Genomic DNA, 22267 nt, shown 5'->3' with positions numbered 1-22267 from the left:
TATCTCTTACAGGCTGTGCAACAATAAACAAGTCGTTATTCCTCAATTTCCTCACAGAAGAGATTTAAGGACTAAATACACCATAATGCCTGGCACCCAGTAAGAACTAAATAAATGTTAGATAGTATGAGCAGTACTGATAATAGTGTTGGCAGTACTTACAATTTTAATTTCATTGGGTCTACTGAAAGGATGTTTGTCAATTTAATAAAGAGGTTTCTAGGCATGCCAATATGGGCATGTACAGCGATGTAGAAAAAAAAAAGCAAAAGTTATTGCATTTTAACTCCAACACCCTTTATATTTGGGACTATGCAACCACAATTCTCTATAGCCACTTAGTGATAGAAATACATACACCTAGAAATAAAAATCCATAGACAATTCATAGAAACACAGAATTTGGGAATAAGATGACCTTTTGAGAATGAATTTATGTAATATTAATAATACAATGAATTAAATCAGAACCACCACCCCTCCCCCCTGCCACTTCGATAAAACTCACGTTTAAGAAAATATTCTTAAAAAACTAAAAGCCTGGCCGGTGTGGTTCAGTGGTTGAGCGTCAATCTATGAACTAGGAGATCACAGTTCAATTCCCGGTCAGGGCACATGATTCCTAGTAGGAGGCATGTAGGAGGCAGCCAATCTATGTTTCTCTCTCCCCCTCTTCTTTCCTCTCACTCTAAAATCAATAAGAACATATCTAAAATAAAAATTTAAAAAGATGCAACCTGCAAACTAAGACATTAGGAAACATGTCTAAAAGAGCAAAACATGCCTTAAAACGAAACCTTATAAGCACTTTAGGGATCAGAAACTGAAAGACACCCATCCCTACCATGTAAAATCTCTGGGATACCTCCCTCTTTCTCTTTATCAAATCTCCAGTAATAGTAAAGCAGATTACTGCTTTACTATTACTGCTTTAATATATGTAATAATCATATGATTATTACAAGTGAGGATAGAACTATTTTACTATGAGATTCTTTCTAATTTTAACATTATGTATGAATCAATATCATAGCCAACAAATCACTTACTTGTAGCTTTTTCTTCTCTCTCTGAACAGTCTGATAAGCTGTTACAAGCTAAAATAAAGAAAAAGTCATCAATAACATGTCATTCCTAAATAAATGCAATTAATTATTCTAAACTCCACTAAAGCATCTTGTTATGAAAGTCAAAAAAATAAATCATAAGAATTCTTTTATAAACAATTCAACCTAGTTAGATGCATATACAGCCAAACTAAATAAAATAGGAAATACAGTTCTAAAAAATAAAAGGAGAACTCAACTCTATAAAAAAAGATATTAAATCTCCTTTTGATTTAACCTTAGACATGTACTTCTATAAGTATCAGGACCTAATTCATAGGTAGGAATTAGAGCCAACTCGCCTAAAGGCAGAAGACAGCTCAAATAATAATCATAGACCAGTACCATCAGCAACAGCATCACCTGGGAGCTTGCTAGAAACTGAAATTCTTGGGCCCCACCCCAAACTAACTGAACAGGAATTGGGGGAGGAAGAGCAGGGAAACACAGGAATGTGTGTTTTAACAAGCTCTCCAGGTGATTTTTTGCTTGACTATGTAATTGATCTCTAAAATTTCCTTTTGGTTATAGGACCTGTGACTATGGCTGTGTAAAAATCTGATGAAAAGAACTCATAACCAACAGTTGAAAACTGGTTCCTAAAGAAATGTTTAACCACGTAATCTAACTAGGATATTTACTAGTAAACAATCTAGCACAACTTGGTGAAATTATATATTGATAAATCTTTTATACCTGTAAACCAAGCATGTCAAACTCACAACCCACAGGCTGTATGCCTCATTTATTTGGCCCGTGTTAGGCTTTGAGTTTCACATGCTTGCTGTAAACTATATAGCACTATCATCTGAAAGCTAAGCACATGGCCTCAATTTAGACCTTACTTTAGAAGTGCTAGTGGCCTGTGAAGAAATAGGCTGCAGCTTTAGGAGGAAGAACTCCCCTATTCCGAACCTTGCCATTTTCCTTGGAAGGCTACTCTGTGCCCCTACATGCCTCTACTGAAATCTTGAGTGAAGAGGCAGATAGCAATGGAAAGTGCATTGGCAACAGAGATTATGAACACAAAAGAACACGCAAAATTCTATCTAAGACTAGGACCCTCCCTTTCTTATTACCTTAAGACCAGATAGGGTAGAAAAGGTAAAGACAAAGTCTATGGGCTCTTTTCCCTAATGAGTTGCATAACTCTCAGAACAACAGAAAGACATAGAATCAAATAGGACTCTGTCAACTGCTACCTATGTGACAGTAAGGAAGTTACTTAATGTCTATGATTAAGTCTCTATGAGTTTCTAACCCAGCCGTGGGCAAACTACGGCCCGCGGGCAGGATTCGGCCCGTTTGAAATGAATAAAACTAAAAAAAAAAAAGACCGTACCCTTTTATGTAATGATATTTACTTTGAATTTATGTTAGTTCACACAAACACTCCATCCATGCTTTTGTTCCGGCCCTCCGGTCCAGTTTAAGAACCCATTGTGGCCCTCGAGTCAAAAAGTTTGCCCACCCCAGCTCTAACCCCTATTCTACAAATGAGAGTTAATTGATATCTACTTCACAGAGATGATGCACCATAAATTAAATGGCACCATAAATATCAAATGCATAGTGTCTTACACACTTAAATATTAATTTTACTGTTGCCCCAGCTTCAAACTTAAAAGCCATAACTAAGCTAGTGAAAATAACATAAATTTAAACAAAAATCAATGCCATTATTAACTTTGATAGAAATAAAAAATAAATTTTAAAGGAAAAGTTGCCTGATTTCACAAGTGCCTCCTGAGATACATGGCTTTCCTGCCCTGTTTATAGCTCTGGGTTCCAGCCAGCCTATAGCTTTTAGCCTAATAATTCCTTCCTAGTTTGCCAGCATTCTATAGTTTAAAAAAAATACTTTATATATTTCATCTAGGGTTTTTTGTTCTTTTTGGCTGCAGGTTAAAACTATCCATATTGTAGCCATAATTGGAAATAGAAGTTATGGCTAACTTTACATACTAACTTTGAATTTTATTATTCATTAGTTAAAATTAACTATACTGTTGATTTACAAACTGCTAAGACAATAAGCCATAGGCAACTTGCTGTAGAAAGGTTTTCCTTAGGAAAGATTGTTTCAACTGCACAAGATGGGGAGATTGTTTCAACTGCACAAGATGGGGATGCTGAAAAGAGAGATGGGCAGCACTACTTCCTCACTTAGACCAGAGAGTGTCATCCTCAGAGGGATAGAAGTTAAAAGATTCATTTGAGGCAAAATTTAAATGTAGGTACAATGAAAGTGAAACAAATGTGTCAGAAAATCAAACTACTTAAAACATAATTGGGGTCTGTAATAATGAAAATCTGATTAGCAGAAGAGGTCATGTTGAAGCCACAGCACTTAGATGAACAAGGGAGAGGATGTGAGGAGGTAAGATGATGAACTCTGCACTGGGTGTCCAAGCAGAAAGGCAGAGTGTGAGAACTAGAAGGCTACAGACAATAAGCTCCAAAACTTTACTAAGAGTCTTGCCACAAAAGACCTGAAACACTGAAAATCTTTAACTAGATATTGCCAGAGATTACCCATCATTAGTAGCCAGCATATCTAAGGAATTGAGAGTTTTGCCAACCACAGGTATAAAAGCCACACAGTAACATAAATTAGAGAACAAAGGGAAGAAATTTTCCTTTAGGCAGAAAAGGCATGCTCCTACCTCAGAACATTTCCCTTTGTAGCTATTCAACCTTCGTTCCATTCTTCGCAACCACTGAATCAACTGTTCTTTGTTGAGGCTGTCCAAATTCCCTAGCGAATCTTCAGTCTCGCTCTCCATATCAGAGGGTGGATCAACAGTGGCAGCAGAGAGGTCCAGGTCAAGTCGATTCAGGGATTCTCTGGAAGATGTTCGTACCAAAGACTCTTTTGAAGAAGATCGGAACAGAGATTCCTTTATCGGACTTCGAAACAAAGACTCCATGGAAGACACCCGGAGCTGGAGTTTCTGTGCTAAAGTCTGTGTGTCACCTGACTGTAACCAAAAACCACAGAATATGTGGGTTAAAAATACACATTTAGACTTCTATTATTCCCTATCACCAGCAATAACCTATTAAAACTCTAACATATTCAATTAAAATCCCTGACATTTAACATAATACATTGTTTTCTGAAAAATAAGAGACACCTGGTTATTTCTGAAAAAGTGCTGGACCTGGAATCAGAGGACTGGGGTGTAGGTCCCAGGTCTGTCACCGAGCAGTGGAATGACCTTCACTAAGTCACTTCCTTTCAGTCTGCACATCTGTAAAAAAGAAGGAAGCCTTCTGTTCTCTTGTCTCAAATCTCTTACCTACAAATCTGCCCGTCACACTGTCACCAGTCTGATGATTGCAATAAGGGAGAGGGTGGGAAGATGGGTGAAAAGGGTGAAGGGGAATATAGTCAATATATTGTACACAACAGTTTAAGTGAACCGAACTTTTCTCAAGACTGAGACTGGTTTAATGAGATATATAACAATTTACCAACCCAACTCCAGGGAAGTTTCAGAAGAGGGAACAATGGGGATTCAGAATGAGTCACCCCAAGATGTGCCTCTGTGCCTCTGTGGTATGCCGAATGTTTTGAGCTAAAGGCAACTTTAACAACAGCACAAGAGAAAATTCTGCCTCTCCCTTAACTACCTAGAACAGTGGTCGGCAAACTGCGGCTCGCGAGCCACATGCAGCTCTTTGGCCCCCTGAGTGTGGCTCTTCCACAAAATACCACGTAAAGGTGCGCAATACAGTGCGATTGAAACTTCGAGGCCCATGCGCAGAAGTCGGTTTTCGGCCTGGGCGAGTCTATTTTGAAGTGGTGTTAGAAGTGAGGGGTGTCGGTCAGTCGGGCAATGGGAGACTCGGCGCAGGTGGGCCACGGGATACGCAGCGCAGGGGAGGTACATTGCTTTGAGGTACTGAGGTACGTTCGCTGAGGTTGACCCCTTCCAACTCTCCCATCCACACTCATCTATCTGAAACAAGTAGACAAGACGAGTGTGGATGGGAGAGTTGGAAGGGGTCGACCTCAGCGAACTTACCTCAATCAGATTGAGGATGTTTTTAGCAAAGGCCAGCTTAGGAGTACCCTAATTAAGTTAATAACAATGTACCTACCTATATAGTTTAAGTTTAAAAAATTTGGCTCTCAAAAGAAATTTCAGCTGTAACCAGTTTGGCTCGGTGGATAGAGCGTCGGCCTGTGGACTGAAGGGTCCCGGGTTCGATTCCGGTCAGGGGCATGTACCTTGGTTGCGGGCACATCTCCAGTGGGGAGTGTGCGGGAGGCGGCTGATCGATGTTTCTCTCTCATCAATGTTTCTAACTCTCTATCTCTCTCCCTTCCTCTCTGTAAAAAATCAATAAATATATTTTTAAAAAAAAAAAGAAATTTCAATCGTTGTACTGCTGATATTTGGCTCTGTTGACTAATGAGTTTGCCGACCACTGACCTAGAAGAACTTGAATTAGGGGTCTTGCCCATAAGAGATTATCAGATAACCTCTTTTGACCTATCCATAGGGCAAGATAAACTCCAGTTCACTAAGCATCTTCTCTTCTTCTCAACCTGCAATGACCCGTTGAAGCCCTCCAGAGCCCCCTACCTCATTCCTAGCTCAGGATGTCTTATAAGACCATGTTTCCTTTCTATCTCTGAACCTGATGTGAGGTCTCGGGCTCTGTCATGGTCATGGATTCTCAACCATATATATGTATTACATTTGGTCATTTTCTCTTACTAAAAATAAATTTAAGCCAAGACTGGTTTGGCTCAGTGGAGAGAGCGTCGGCCTGCGGACTAAAAGGTCCCAGGTTCGATTCCGGTCAAGGGCATGTACCTTGGTTGCGGGCACATCCCCAGTGGGAGGAGTGCAGGAGGCAGCTGGTCGATGTTTCTCTCTCATCGATGTTTCTGACTATCTCTCTCCCTTTCTCTCTGTAAAAAATCAATAAAAATATATTTTTAAAAAATAAAATAAATTTAAAAAAATAATAATAGTATTGTGGTAAGTTTGCATTGTGACAGATGTTATTAGACTTAGTGTGGTGATCACATTATAAAATATATAAATGTTGAATCACTATATTATACACCTGAAATACATACCAACTACAAAAAAATAAATAAATAGCATTCCACCTCTTAAAAACAAAAAACAAAAAGTAAATATTGAGAGACAGATAGAGGCATGTATACATAGGAAAGTTTGTGATAAAATAAGTACGGTGAAGTATCAGTGATAAAATCTAGGTGGAGGAACAAAACGAAAAAAGAAAAAATAATCTAGGTGGAGGGTATATAGCTATTCACTTTAAAGTTCTTCCAACTCACATATATTTGAAAATTTTCATAATAAACTATTGAAAAATAAAAGGGCAGTACTCAAAAATAGCAACAAAAATTTAAAATGCAACTTTAATACTGTAATTTATTTTATATTTAAAAATTCACACATGAATTTTTAAATATAAAATAATTTTCCCAATAATTAAAAAAAATAACATATGAGAACTGCTATTTAAATCCCTGTATTTTGCTCTACTGAATTTAATCAATTCAGTTCTCATTCTGTTTTAATAGCATACAAATTCAAATGGGGCAATACATGGTAAAAAAATAGAGCTAGAGTGATATTTTGTGTCTAACAATGATAATTCCATAGTACTATCAGTAACTAGCCACTGGTCGTTGGGCAAATAATTTAAAATTTCATGCCTGATATCTCATCTATACAATAAGTAATACTAAATCCTAGATTCCTCCTAAACTGCTAAAATACTAACACTATGATTCAATAAAACCATTTTATAGCTTCTCAGAAAAATGCTCAAATATTATCTACTGTTTTGAAAAAATGTATTTTTCTCTATTGTGTGGTGGCATGTACTAATTATTTTCAAAGATCTGAGTTTTATAAGTCTGTTTGAAGTAAAAGGTCAGTTCTCCGCATTCTCTTTTGGAGATGAATGAATCAATTTCATTAGCTGAGTATTATGAATTGCATTAAACAATTCAAAATTTAATAGTATTTAATAGAAATTTTTCTAAAATACACACTTTTCTGCCTTCAAAAATAAGGACAATGAGTAAACCTTTAAAACAATGTCCATGCCACAATTATTATATTGTGTGCCAAAATTATTAATTTACACAAGATGTCCAACCCAGTTTTAAGAGGGTCATAGACAGCTCTATGCCTTATGAACTCCTGGGATTGCTTTTACCATCTCTTCTAGCTTGGTATAAACTCTGATTTCCTGCTGCTGTCAAGATGCCCAACCATAATAAGCATGTACCCCTTCATCAACATACACTGTTACTAATTTGCTAACAACCAATACCCAATTTGTCAGAAATCTGTTTAAAGGTAAACAGACTCTAAGTGAAAACATCTCTGTTATGAGAATTAAATGAGATCATATATATAAAATGGTTAATAATGCCTGACAACAGAGTAAATACTCAGTAAATGCTATCTTATTTTTTTAGGAAAATATTTGTTGTTTTTTTAAGGAAGTTCAAAGCCTTTAGTGAGCCTTACTTCCTGAATATCACCCATGTTTATTATTTAACTTAATTAAAACTTAAGTCTCTCTCAAATAGTTATCTTTCATTTTATTTTTTGCATTTGTAACTATATTTAGTCTTTTTAAACTATTCTATAAGAGAAGGAAAAAAGTATTCCAAAAAATATTCTTTAATAATATTCCTTAAAGATCATTGGATCTGTCCAGTACCATTTAAATTTGGTGCCTCTCAATTTTTACCCTTACCTCATGGCACCTATAGAAAATGATGTATTTGTAGAAGACTTGGGATTTATTGGGGATGCTGCTCAAGGCCAAAGTCAACAGGCCCAGGGACTCGGATTATGGCCAGAGCCTATCAGCCTCCCCCAAAGGATCTCAGATCACAGGTGACCTTTTCATGGAGTTTGGGAAACTGTAATTTATACATTTGCTAGACAATACTTTAGGATGTTTAATCTACATAATTTAGTTCATAAATCATTTAGGTCATAAATTGTATACATTCATGCTCCAGATTCACAAAATTAGAAATGTTATTTCCCTACAAAAGAGACTGCTGAAAACAGCCAGGTTAATGATAATAATCATCACTAAAGCCAAAGTAAACAAATGTTCACTGCAGACACTGCCATCATCATTATGTTTTTCATGAATTTTTTCTTTCTTTTTGGAAGGAGTCAAAAGAATGTCACTTAGCCCCAATCACAAATAACTTTTGAGTATCAAAGATAACCTAAATTCTCTGCATTAGCACATTTAAGAGCAAACTTTAAAATAAATTTCATTTCTTTCATAATCCCCTTTCAAATTATGTAACGTAACGTCTTTCAATATGACTTTCTCTATTTTCTTTACAACTATAAAGTCAGATTTCTTTTTTCAAAACGTTTTCTCTTTACCACCATTAATTTTTTAAATGAGTAATAATAGAATCTTACATGACTGGTGTATATATAAAAGTCACTTACAGTTTTTTTCCAAGAAATCATCAACAAACCTGGATTTACCATACATATTGTATCAAATGTTTGGACATCACTGTTCCAATGTAAAGTCAAATGCTACTATTATAGATTGACCAACAATCTGAAAGGACTTGCCATTTTTTTAAATAAAATGAATAACATACCTGGGGAGTCATCAGTTCACTTCCATTAATACTGTCCGGAGATTTTGTGGCTTGGAGAGATATATTCTAAAAAGAACAAAGAGATATTGTAAAGAAAAGGAAAAAAAAGACTAAAGATTTAAAACTGTTAAGAACAAAGGCCAAGTACCAAGCCCTATTAGATACATTTATCAAACAAAATTAGTAAGTGTTCATTTATTAGAATGTCTTCATGCAAGGCAAAACTAGTATGGTAAGTATTTTAGAAAATTCATTTTGCTGCAATATATATAGCTAAATAGCAAAGATTAGTATGTAGCAAAACTTATTTCAAGCTAATCACATACCTTTCCCATTATAATGTCTCCAGTTTTTCCCCCACAGCAAAATTAACATAAGGGTTTCTATTAGCTAAACTCATCCAAACAGAAATCTATCCAGAAAAAGAAATAATATCAATAGTTCCCTACAATAAAAGAATATTCAAATTAAAGTTATTTGGGCTAAGCTCTGAAAATTATCTTGGTAACAAGAAATACACATGCCTCATTCGTTTGAAGCCAACAGTATAAATGACACTGTTGTGACAATTTTCAGAAAAACTTATAATTAAAAATAATCTTATTCCACATGTGAAAGTTTTAATTTTATCCTATTCGTATGACAAATGCTCCAAAGTAAGCAACATTCTGCTGATTACATCATAGCAGCATAGGTTCTATGATAATGGATGAGATTCTTTGATATTCAAAATTCTACATTGCATTCATAATACACTAAGTATCTAACTGAAATTACAGCTTTAGAAGTAGCTCATGATAAAATAATCTCAATTTTTTTAACAAAAGCATTTCACCAAATACTAGCCACTACCAGTATGTTCAGTAACTTGGTCTTTAAATAACACATTTCCCCTACAATTCTACAGCTGACCAAGAAAAGGTCAAATATCTGACCTTACTTATTCTAAAATACAAGTGAAGGCACTCAGCTTTGCAAAAGTGTTCTCAAATTTTTGAGCTCTCATTAGGTATTTGATACTAAGAAATTGTTAATTTTTAGGTATGATAAATGTATAGTGGGTCTATATTTTGTCTTTATCTTTTAGAAATATATACCAAAATATTTAGATACAATAGTAGTTCTGAAATTTGCTTCAAATAATCCAGTGGGGATGAGGTGGGGGTAAGCTGCATGTATGGAAAGGGTGGTAGTGGTATGGTTAGGGAAGTGGGAAGGGATCCTAATAAGATGGGCATGAGTTAATTGTTGACACTGGTAATGGATACTATAGGAGGAAAAGAATTCTTATACCACTATTGCTACTATTTCCACTTTTGTAATATGTTTCAATTTTTCCCTAATAAAAATGTAAATAGCCCTAACCGGTTTGGCTCAGTGGATAGAGCATCGGCCTGCGGACTGAAAGGTCCCAGGTTCGATTCCAGTCAAGGGCATATACCTTGGTTGCGGGCACATCCCCAGTAGGAGGTGTGCAGGAGGCAGCTGATCGATGTTTCTCTCTCATCGATGTTTCTAACTCTCTATCCCTCTCCCTTCCTCTCTGTAAAAAATCAATAAAATATATATTTTTTAAAAAATGTAAATACCTTCTCCCTCTAATATAAAAAGAGTTATCAAATTTTATTAGTCAAAGACATTTTCTTAAAGTTAGACAGGAGAGAAAGGTTGGAGGAACACAGTAATTAACTTTTATCTTCCTGTTCTCTGCCATTTCAAAGAATTAAAAGTTGCATACATGGCATATATTTGTGTAACATCATAAGTAATGTTTCTAGCCCTAAATATATACTACAAACTATAAAATAAAAAAACATTTTATAGGGATCAACAAATCTCTCAGCCAATCAGTACAGTGAAAAGCAATAGTTAAATTATGCAGAAAGGAAATGAAAGAACTCCATAAGATATATAGGTTAGAAGGAATAGTGGTAAGAGAGTCCCTATTCTAAGTAAATTACTTGACACATGATTGTAGTCCATACAAAAAAGCTATTCTACGATTGCTTGAAATATCACCCTATCAAACACAGCATAACATTTAAAAACCTTTCTTCCCTGTGTAATATTTCAGTTTATATGTTATACCATATACGTATCTAAATATATGCAAGACATTAAGGGAAGTATTGGCCTATGTTTCCCTGAAATTTAAATTAGGAACCTTTAGAAGCAAAATTAGAGATTTTGTCACTACCTGTAACGCCTTCTCTATTTCTGTCCAACAAATGCCCTTTTTAAATGAAGTTTCATTTAACTTGCCTGAAGGACTAACACATTCCCTACATCTGTATTTTCTTCTATTAAGCCTTAATTCCTGTGTATAGTATGTTGATATTTTTATCTTCATATAAACTTATAAAATCTTGGAGAGCAGAAAACCTTGCATTTTCGTCTTAGTCCCAGGACCTGACATCTTGTGGACTGGTAGTACAGGCTCAGTAAATGCTTGTTAAATCCTATACAATTATTTCCTTCAGTGAAAGAAGACTTCTGAAGGCCTTCTCCCACACAGAAGCCTAAAGAACTAGCTCAATACAAGTCAATACTCAAGAGTACCAATACTTTCTCCTTGGAGGCAATTCCTAGATACAGGAAAACTCTTCTAAAGTGCATTTAATTTAAAAGTACACACAGGTTCCCTGCCACTTTGTGTTCAATTATGTTTTGTTCAATCTTTGGTCAATATTTATTGGTTGCTGAGCACTAAGGATGCAATAATTTTTAGAATTACAGGTAAAGATACGTATTTTTCAAAAAAACAAAACTAAATTAAGGAAAAATCAGCAGCTGGTGATTCCCTAATGTAATGAATTACGCCCTCTCTAAATGCTTATTCTACTATAGGTTATGCTATAGTTTCCCTTTGTTATGTGGGGAAAAATAAGTTTTAATCTGAACAAAATTCAATTTAAATAATATTATAAAGACTTTTAATCTACTTAAATTATTTCTAATGCCTTCATTTAAAATTTTTTAGCATTTTTTTCATGATAGGCTAGGACTCCATACAAATTACTTTTATATACTTACTAAAGGCCCAGTGCACAAATTCGTGCACAGGTGGGATCCCTCGGCCTGGCCAGCAATTGGGGCCAATCAGGGCCAATTGGGGACGCGAATAGTTGGCCCATGGGGGGAGGGGCCATGGGAGGTTGGCTGGCTGTGGGGAGAGGCTGCGGGAGGTTGGCTGTGGGAGTGCACTGACCACCAGGAAGCAGCTCCTGCATTGAGTGTCTGCCCCCTGGTGGTCAGTGTGTATCATAGCAACCAGTCGACCGGTCATTTGATCGTTCAGTTGTTTGGATGCTTAGGCTTTTATATATATAGATGGAAGTGGGCCTAGGAGAAGCTCTTCTTTTTTTAAAAAAAAAAGTCTCTATTGCAGTATCATTTTATTTTTAAACTAGAAGCCTGGTGCACAAGATCTGTGCACTGTGGGGGAGGGGTGTCCCTCAGCCCGGCCTGCTCTCTGGCAGTCCAGGAGCCCTCGGGGGATGTCCGACTGACGGCTTAGGCCTGCTCCCCTAAGCCGGCAGTCAGACATCCTTAGCACTGCCATGGAGGCAGGAGAGGCTCCCGCCACCGCCACTACACTCGCCAGCCGTGAGCCCGGCTTTTGGCTGAGCAGCGCTCCCCCTGTGTGAGCACACTAACCACCAGGACGCAGCTCTTGCGTTGAGCATCTGCCCCCTGGTGGGCAGGGCATGTCATAGCGACCAGTCATTCTGCCATTTGGTCGATTTGCATATTAGCCTTTTATTATACAGGATAAGTTGGTAATTTATCTTTAACTGGGATTCCTGTGTCCTTCTCAAACCAGTTTTGAAAATAGTGAGGTGTTATTTGTAACCAGAACCAAGGAGAGGCCTCTTTCCCTGAGATCCAAGCGAAGGCATCACCAGAACTCTGAGCTACTTTCTTTTCTAAAACCAAGGTTAGAATGTAGTTTAGGATTGCTAGTGGCTATATACAGACCAAGTCTTAACTGGATGCAGGGATTAATACAGAAATGTTCCAATTTCATCACCAGCCTAATAAGTTCAACCAATTCTCATTCTTTAAAAAAACAAAAAAATCAATCCCAGTTCAATGTCCAATTTAACACCAAAAGCTACCTTACTGAGCAAATACCTCTAAATTTTAATTTGCTAAATTAAGAAATTAGATACTTGAAGAAAAAAGTCCACTTTCCCAAAATTATATACAAGATTCAAAATTATATGACTTCAGTCAGTTGAAAAATAATGAGATCATTATTTCTTTTCAGATATTTAATAATACACAGAAAACTTGTCCTCTCCCAAAATAAGATGCAATTATTTGTTACTGTAAAATCAACCTACCTACTCAATGTTATTTAATTATGGATTTACACAAAATGCATTTTTCCCCTAAAAATGTGAGTCACATTTCAAAATATTCTTGGCCTCCTACCAGGGTTTTCTAACAATGCATACCTTTTTTTAGTCAATGAACAAACATTGCCTAGAAAGAAAACTTAAGAGTTTAGACCAAGTGAGGTAATCTTCATTACATTAATGAAAAATGTTATTTTGTTGCTGTTAAAGAGTTACCAGAAAACACACCAGCCATCAGAATTCAGCAATTTACTTTGATTTTTTAAAGCAGGGTTAGCAGGGCACTGAAGATGCTTTGAGAGATGGTAAGTGACAAGCAACATGAGATTTGCTTCTAGAATTACCAAATTACTTAGCTTCCCCACAAAGGGAATGCAGAAAGCGGTGGAAGGACTCACCACACTGTCAGTCTGTGTTTTAGGCTGTTTGGAGGAATCCAAAGCAAAGATAGTATACTCAGAGAGAAAAGCAGGCTCTGCTATCATCCCGGCTAGTAGCTGTCTCATTCAGTGTAACAAGCAGATGTATAAAAATAAAACAAATGATGAAAAACAAATCATAAGGGCATGTTGCAAAGTGTTCTCACCACACAGCATGCACAACACTATAATGGCCTTGCAGCACCACTACTACCACCGTCATTCCACCCCCAAAATAATAAGTTGCTGGGAAAGGTCAGGAATGGAAAGGAGTTGAACTATTTAGGATCTCAAAGCCCAACTTTAAACAACTTGCTTATTGGCATATAAATAATATATACAACAGGCACCACAGCACAAAACATGTCATTTGGTATAAGAGTCTATACCAGTGGTTCTCAACCTTCTGGCCCTTTAAATACAGTTCCTCATGTTGTGACCCAACCATAAAATTATTTTCGTTGCTACTTCATAACTGTAATGTTGCTACTGTTATGAATCGTAATGTAAATATCTGATATGCAGGATGGTCTTAGGCGACCCCTGTGAAAGGGTCGTTCGACCGCCAAAGGGTTCGTGACCCACAGGTTGAGAACCGCTGGTCTATACCAATTGGAACAATACATGATAAAGAACAGAAGCTTTAGCATAAAACAAACACTGCTCCATTCATTTTTATACATTCAAAAACATAGCATGGAAATTTATGGGATGACAAGACACATAAAACTTTGATTTTTTTAATTTATTTATTTTTTAATTGTTTTATTGCTTAAAGTATTACAAAGAGTATTACATATGTCTCCTTTTTTTCCCCGCCCTTGACAATCCCCTGGCCTTCCCTACCCCCCAGTGTCTTATGTCCATTGGTTATGCTTATATGCATGCAAACAAGTCCTTCGGTTGATCTCTTACCCCCCTCCCTCCTGCCCCCCAACCCTCCCCGGCCTTCCCGCTGCAGTTTGACAATCTGTTTATTTTTATTTTTTTTGAGAGAGTGAGAGAAACACTGATTTCTTGTTCTACTCATCCATGCATTCATTGGTTAATACTGGTTAATTCTTATATGTGCCCTGACCCAGGATCAAAACTGCAATCTTGGTATATCGGGACAATGCTCAAACCAGATGAGCTACCCAGCCAAGGCCAAGACATATAACACTTTAAGTAATCATTTATCTGTACTTTTATTCAAAAAAGTTTTCTCCAAGCCTTGGCCAAGTAGGTCAGTGGTTAGAGCATAGGCCTGCGGGAATCGGGCTGAAACCGGCAGTCCGACATCCCCCAAGGGGTCCTGAGAGGGCGCATGCCAAGCCGAGGGACCCCACCGGTGCACAAATCCGTGCACCAGGCCTTTAGTGATACATATAAAACTGGTGAAATCTGAATAAGCTCTATGAATGTCAATAATTTACCAATGTCAATTTCCTTGTTTTCACGGTGTTACAAGGTGTTACCTTTGGGAGAAACTGGGTAAAGGGTACACAGGGCCTACCTTAAAAAATTTTTGTAAAGTCCTGTGAATCTATGATTATTTCAAAATACATTTTAAAAAATCCTTTAAAACATTAATTTAGCAGCTAATGTGTGTTGTATTATTATGTGATATATAATAAAGAACTTACATCAGAAAATAAATATCTACAGCAGAGTGGAGGGGATCAATGGGGGAAAACAGGGAAACATCTGTAATACTTTCAACAATAAAGATAAATTTTCTTAAAAATAAAATATACAAAAGGAAAAATATAAATATCTGCAAAAGCTTAAGAGCTTACACTTTTCATCTCAGTACTGTAGAGTTATGGGTACTAACTAGAGCCTTTACTAACTCTTCATCTGGTCCTATAATAGAGACCATCTAATAGATAGGGCAAACGTTTTTTAAGGCATAGAACCCTTCCATCCTTCTTAACCAGAGTTCAAAGAGAAAATTAAGTCCTAATGCCTGTTTTAAGGCATCTGCTAGCATCCACTGTATATAATGAATTAATGTGTCTCCTATGGATTAATGTCTCCTATTAGGGAAGGGACCCTAAAAAATTTAGTAGCTCAGGAAGTATATATCTCTCTGCCTTAAAGAGGAGGTTCTGTTTCTGTCTTCCAAACATTGGTATATATATAGCTGCTAGTATCAGCATTTACTGTTTTTTTAATATATTTTTATTGATTTCAGAGAGGAAGGGAGAAGGAGAGAGAGATAGAAACATCAATGATGAAAGAGCATCATCAACTGGCTGCCTTCTGAACTCCCCTTGATGGAGCCCCCAACCCAGGTATGTGCCCTGACCAGGAATTGAATTGTGTGTGACCTCCTGGTTCACAGGTTGACACTCAACCACTGAGCCACGCCAGCCGGGCCGGATGCTATTTCTTGAGTTAGACTTATAACTCAAGAATTTGAGTACAAAATTTTTAGTATTAAAATTTAGAAATTAGAGATAAATTTTCTAAAAACTTTAAAACAAATAAAAACATAACCTATTGTAAAGAATAAGCAAATATCCCTTTCAGAAAGGATTATTTTGTAAAGATATATTCACTTAAAACATTTTAAAGCATTCTAGATAAATCCTTTTTTAAAATAGTAATCAAGTTATTTTCAGGGTTTCAACTGTACTGTATGTAAATCAATAAACTACTATATTACCAACCAATATTCTGGGTATAAGAATGATACCATTAACACTGATGGTAAAAACAGTATTGGTACTGCAACTTTCATTCACATTGGTTACATCTACAAACTTAAACTAAGTTTAATACCATTAAACTTAAAATCATAAAGAAATGCAAATTTGCAAGTAATGCACAAAAATGAGATCTCAAAGAAAAGTATGCACATTCTTTATACTTTTTAAAAATATGTTTTTATTAATTATAGAATGAGAGGAAGGGAGTGGGATAGAGAGATAGAAACATCAATCAGCTGCCTCCTGCATGCCCCCTACAGGGATTCGAGCCTGCAACCCAGACATGTACCTTGACTGGGAATCGATCTGGTGACTTCTTGGTTCATGGGTTAATGCTCAACCACTGAACTACACTGACTGGGCCATACTTTATACTTTTATACATCTTTGTCAGATCATTTCAATATATGCACCAATATATGCACAGTATATATGCCATTAAGTTTTAATGCAAAAACTATATTATCAAGTGTTTATTTTGCTATCAACATATACTAAATAAAAGTTTTAAAAATATTTGTTTTGAAGTAACCTTCAAGACAATTTGGAAATATCTTTCCAATTTTAAACTTGCTATGACCTAGCCATCCCATTCTTAGAAATCTATCCTACAGAATAATAGCATTATAAATGTGTGTGTAAAATGCTCAGCACAGTACTACCTCTAATAACTTAGATATTCAAGAGAACAAAGTAAGCGCTATGGACTGAATGTTTGTTCCCCCCAAAATTGATAATTGAAGCCCTAATCCTCAATGTGATGGTAGAGCCTTTGGAGGTAGGGATAGATGCAGTCAAAAATTTCTCATGATGGAAAAATGCCCTGGCCGGTTTGGCTCAGTTGATAGAGCGTCCACCTTGGGACTGAAGGGTCCCAGGTTCGAGTCTGGTCATGGACACATGCCCAGGTTTCGGGCTCGATCCCCAGTAGGGGGAATGCAGGAGGCACCCGATCAATGATTTTCTCGCATCATTGATGTTTTTATATCTCTCATTATCTCCCTTCCTCTCTAAAATCAATAAAAAATAAATAAAAAAGAAAGAAAGAGACATAAGAGCTGCTGCCCCTCTCCCACACCTCCACCTTTCCCTAGGTACATGCACCAAGGAAAGGTCATGCTAGGATATAATAAGATAGCTGTTTGCAAACCAGAAAGAGGGCCCTCACCACAGAATCTGCTGGCACCTTGATCTTGGACTTCCCAGGGGCACGTGCTGGAGGCAACCAATCAATGTGTCTCTCTCACATCAATCTTTCTCTCTCTTTCTCTCTCCCCTTCCTCCCTTCCTTCTACTCTTTCTGAAAAGCAATGGAAAAAATATCCTCATGTAAGGATGAACAACAAAAACAAAACAAAAAAAATACAATAGAAAGTACACGTAAGTGGTACTATAAAGAGAAGGAAAAAAGCAAATACCAAAAAGTCAGTAATCTTTTTGGGGGAAAACACTGTAGCTGACACTGTCCTTTTCTAGACCTGAGGGGTGGTTACATGGGGATTTACTTTGTAATAATTCATTGATTTGTGCTTTTATGATTTACCTTCTTTTCTGTTATCTGTGTCAAACTTCACAAAAAGTTAAAAGGTTGAAAAAATCTAAGCTGAGCTATGGTGCAGGTGCAAGTCACATGGAATGAGTAAAGTTACTTTCACAGTTTCCAATCACTAGCTTGAAACTATAGGACTTTTCCCCATATAATGCAATTGAACGAATTGTTATCAAATTATTCTAAAAACTTCAAATATTAAATGTAGAGCATATTATACTCTCTAATTAAGATTCTCAAAAGAAAAAAAAAAGATTCTCAAAGAAAACACACTTTACAAAAACCTAACTACTATTTGCAAAAAAGAATACCACTCGGCTGATGTGGGTCAGTGGTTGAGCATTGGCCCAGGAACCAAGAGGTCACCAATTCGATTCCTGGTCAGGGCACATGCCCCGGTTGTGGGCTTAATCCCCAGTGGGGGCCATGCAGGAGGCAGCCAATCAATGACTTCCTCTCTCATCAATGTTTCTATCTCTCTATCCCTCTCCCTTCCTCTCTCTCTAAAAATCAATAAAAATATATTTTTTAAAAATAAAAAAATATGCCTCAGAATTAAAAATTGAACTGTCAAAATAATTTTGTTATCAACAGTAGCATTACATTTTAAATTAATAAGCTTCTTGTGAGAGGTTTATTAAAGAAGAAACTTAAGACTTACCTCTCTATTGGGTGTACCTTCATCAAATGGCTCTGTAAATGAAGATGTCCTGCTCCTGGTTCCTGTTGGTGTTGAAGAATTGGAGGAAGCCTAGATTTAAAAATTATTGCACAAATTAGAAAGACATTGACTGGTACACTATGTGCTGAGTAGTCATTCTCTCAATCCATGATCAAAGAACCCAGGAAAAGGAAAAGAGCAAAAACATGAAAACAGGAAAGGATAACTAACGCATATCAACTAAGAAACCCAGGCTACCTACTGGGTCCTTGGTCTGACTCTGCTAGCAACTAGAATTATGATCTTAGCTAAATTAACTTTTTGAGGGATATGTGTACTCATCTGTAAAATAAGGTTGTGATGGTAAAATAAGATGGTAGTATTAAAGGAAACTAAAACCAGTTGAGGAGTATATGAATACTCTTTGTATTATCTTTGCAACTTTCCTGTAAGTTAAAATTATTCCAAAACAAAAAGTTCATTTAGCCCTGGCCCATGTGGCTCAGCTGGTTGGGAGTTGTCCGGTGCACCAGGAGGTTGTCAGTTAGATCTCCAGTCAGGGCACATGTCCCATTGTGGGCTTCATCCCCGGTGTCAGTGCCGGGTCGGGGGCATATAGGAGGCAGCCCATATTTCACTCTCTCCGTCTCCCTTCCTCTCTCTCTCTTTAAAAATCAATAAAATCATTTTTTAAAAAAAAAAGTTCATTAAAAAAAATGAGATTGTCAATTCCATCTTTAAAGTGCCTTCCAGCTCTAATACGCAATACTATGAAATGCACAGGTAAGCATCTCTCTGGTAAAGGCCTTGCTTTGAGCCTACCTACACACCACAGCTAGATACTGAGAGGCCAGTCCATTTATTTTTTTTCACTAACTAAAAAGTTATTTTTTTATTTTTTTATCATTATTGTTGAAATGATTACATGCCCTCTATTTCCCCAATTGACCTCTTCTACTCCGACACCCCACCCCAGGCCTTCATCACCCTACTGTCAGTGTCCCTAAGTGCCTGTATATGCATACAAGTTCTTTAGTTGATCTCTTCCCACCTACCCACCCTCCCCTGCTTTCCTTTTGAGGTTCCACAGTCTGTTCTGTGCTTCTATGTCTCTGCTCAGAATGTCCACAAGAGGGTACTATTGCAACTCCATATTAATTTCTATAATAAAAGCATAATATGCTAATTAGACCATATGTCCTTCCAGATGACCTTCCAAACAAAGCCGCCACGACGGGGCCAAAGTAGAGGCAGCTGCTGCCGCCGTGGTGGGGGCTGAGCCCCTTGCACAAATTTTGTGCATCGGGCCTCTAGTACAAAATAATATTGAATGTAAACAGTGATTGCAAGATAAAATTTTAAAATAAGTAAATTTTTTTAAAAGACAGGTGTCCAATAAATGGTGTTGGGACAAATGACCATCTATATGACGGGAGAGAGACACCAATCAGACCCTCACTATATTTTTGAGGGCTATGTCTCCTCATCTATAAAATATTAAGCTATATTAAAGCTTTAAATGATCTTTAAAGATTAAAATATAAAAGAATATATGTGAGTATATTTCTATAATCTCTGAATAGGACAAAGATTTTTATGTCAAAAGCAGAAATCAAAAGGAACAGTTTAATTGGGAGGAATGGGAAACTATAAAAAAAAAATATGACAAAAATTTAATATCCTTTTTTTTCCTAAACAGCTCTTATAACTCCCTAAGTTAAAACTCAGAAAACCACTGACCCAGTCTTCTTTGCACAGAGGGCAGGTGATCTGGGCCAGACTCCACCGAAAAACACACCCACATGAGTCATAAGTGAGTGATGTGAGGAAATAAACATTCAAAACTAAAGTTCACCAGCTGAAGAGTATGGGGACAGCTTCATGGAGTTGTACACAGGAGCTGTGCAGTGGAAGACTCAATGCTGCTGCCCAGCTGAGGCAGCTGCAACATTCTTCTTAGTGCAATCCCCACGTATGGCTGGACATAGCAATCAGCCCAGACTTTCAGGCCGTCCTGGAAATCTGTAAGCTACCAAATATTCTTTAATAAATTCCTTTCTGCTTAACTAGCTTACAACTAAATATTCCAACACACACACTTTCTAAAAGATGAACAACAAAATCAACAAGTGATAGATGAAATTAGCTATATGCAGAAGTTACCTTAAGAAATAAGATATCCTTTCCCAGGATAAAAACTGAAACAGTAACATCTTAACATTTTAAACAAGAAAATGTTTGAATGTGAAATGAAGCTAAAGCCTAACCAATGTTTTAAATGTCTAGAAAATGTATGATTAGAAATCAATATTGTGCTTAGAAAATGGGAATGGAAAGCAGTCACTGGATGGTGTTTATCCAGGACTGAGACTAAAATGAAAATGTTCAGAGCACTTCAGAAATAGTTTTCACTGAAATTGAGAGAAATTCAATAAATCCTTCCTACACCCAGAGCCATAAATTTCAAATCATGCCCGATTCAAAGGCTGTAGATACTTCCAAGGCTGCCACTATGAGAGGGAGGAGCTCCATTTCTATCTGCTTTTAAATGGTCATATCTAATATCTCCTTTAATAAAAGGGCCACTAAGGGGGGAGACAAAAAGAGAAGAAAGTAACTAGAAAAGTACTACAAGACTAGAAGGAATAGCTCTTAACTTCTCTGCGGTGATTCCATCATCTCCAAGTAATCTTTGCCTTAATAATTCAGCTTTCCAATTGCCCAGGTGCCAGAAAGGGCTACTCCAGACAGTGACCTTCCAATCACTTGAAAAGTATACCACCACCGTGAGTTTTAAAAATTGGCACTATGTCTTTTTACCATGGCCACATGTGAGCCTCATCAGTAACTGAGAGCCTCTTCAGCTCTGGATAAACTGGCAAAATCAAATGTAGGGGTTTATAAATTTGAAGACAAGGCTCTAAAATACACTAGCCTCAGAAAAGTAGTACCACCTGGCAAAGTTTGGCCTGATAACTTGTAAGTCTTCCTCTGGAGTTGCAAGAGTACAGATCACATGAAGGAATGGATGTGACTACAAAGTATAAAACATGCATGAAAAACTAACTGGACTTGAGCATTTATCCCAAGGTCCTGGATCCTTAATGGGTTATCCTCACTTCAAAATATAAAAGGATTTAGATTCGTTCAAAATAAATTTGGTCTAATTAGTTTTCATAACCATGAGAAATTTGACCACAGATTTCTAGGCTATTTGTCAAGAAGCCTGATGGTTATATACAAGCTCACAATTAATATTTTTATTGCCAACTGACTGATTATTATTATTATAACTAAGGCCCCAATTTCAGTATAAGAAAAACCATTTTAATCTGCAGTAGGTAGAATTCTATGATCCCAAATGACCCTTGCCTTGTAAGTCTGATGAGATATCATTCCCCTGATTATCTGACCCTGCATAGCAAAAGGGATTTTGTAGGTATATTTAAGGTTATCAATCAGTTGACTTTGAATTAATTAAAAGAAGGTTATCTTGATGGGCCCAACCTAATCACACAAACCCTTCAAATATGAGTCCAGAGTGCAAAGGCAGAGGCAGAAAGCAGAGAGATGCAATCCTGCTGTCCTGGAGAAAGCAAATGCCTATGGGGGCCAAATGGCAAGGAACTTTGGGCAGCTCTTAGCAACTGAAAGTGGTCCCCTTCAACAGTCAGCAAGAAATAAGGACCTCAGTCCTACAACCACAAAGGACTAAATTCTACCACAACCATCTGAGCATGGAAGAGGACCCGAAACTCCAGATGAGAACACAGTCTGGACGACACCCTGATTTAGCCTTGTGAGACCCAGAGAACCCGGTCAGACTA

The 22267-nt window shown here is 37.0% G+C and overlaps 1 protein-coding gene across 17 annotated transcripts in view; it reads right to left on the bottom strand.

Moving 5' to 3' along the window:
- The window catches only part of GOLGA4 (golgin A4), an 83751-nt gene extending 65199 nt beyond the window's left edge, over window positions 1–18552 (bottom strand). For 7 of the 17 annotated variants that reach the window (XR_002831252.1, XR_002831256.1, XR_002831253.1 and 4 more), the window contains exons 1-5: window positions 18441–18533; window positions 13517–13615; window positions 8758–8823; window positions 3773–4087; window positions 1050–1097 (exon numbers count right to left, since the gene is read on the bottom strand). Coding sequence is in view for 12 of the 17 variants with exons in the window: in XM_023760875.1 (XP_023616643.1) it covers window positions 1050–1097; window positions 3773–4087; window positions 8758–8823; window positions 13517–13603 (516 nt within the window). In the remaining 5 variants the exon portion in view is untranslated. Of the gene's footprint in view, window positions 1–1049; window positions 1098–3772; window positions 4088–4243; window positions 4361–4408; window positions 4440–8757; window positions 8824–13516; window positions 13616–18440 lie in introns of all 17 variants that reach the window. The other 10 variants (XR_002831258.1, XM_023760884.1, XM_023760877.1 and 7 more) reach the window with 8 other exon arrangements.
- Between the last annotated feature and the right edge of the window lie 3715 nt (window positions 18553–22267).

The sequence above is a fragment of the Myotis lucifugus genome, unplaced genomic scaffold (genome assembly GCF_000147115.1).
Source record: "Myotis lucifugus unplaced genomic scaffold, Myoluc2.0 scaffold_195, whole genome shotgun sequence".
NCBI classification, from domain to species: Eukaryota; Metazoa; Chordata; class Mammalia; order Chiroptera; family Vespertilionidae; genus Myotis; species Myotis lucifugus.
The sequence above is the reverse complement of the archived record's forward strand: the minus strand, read 5'-3'. Positions and strand labels throughout refer to the sequence as shown.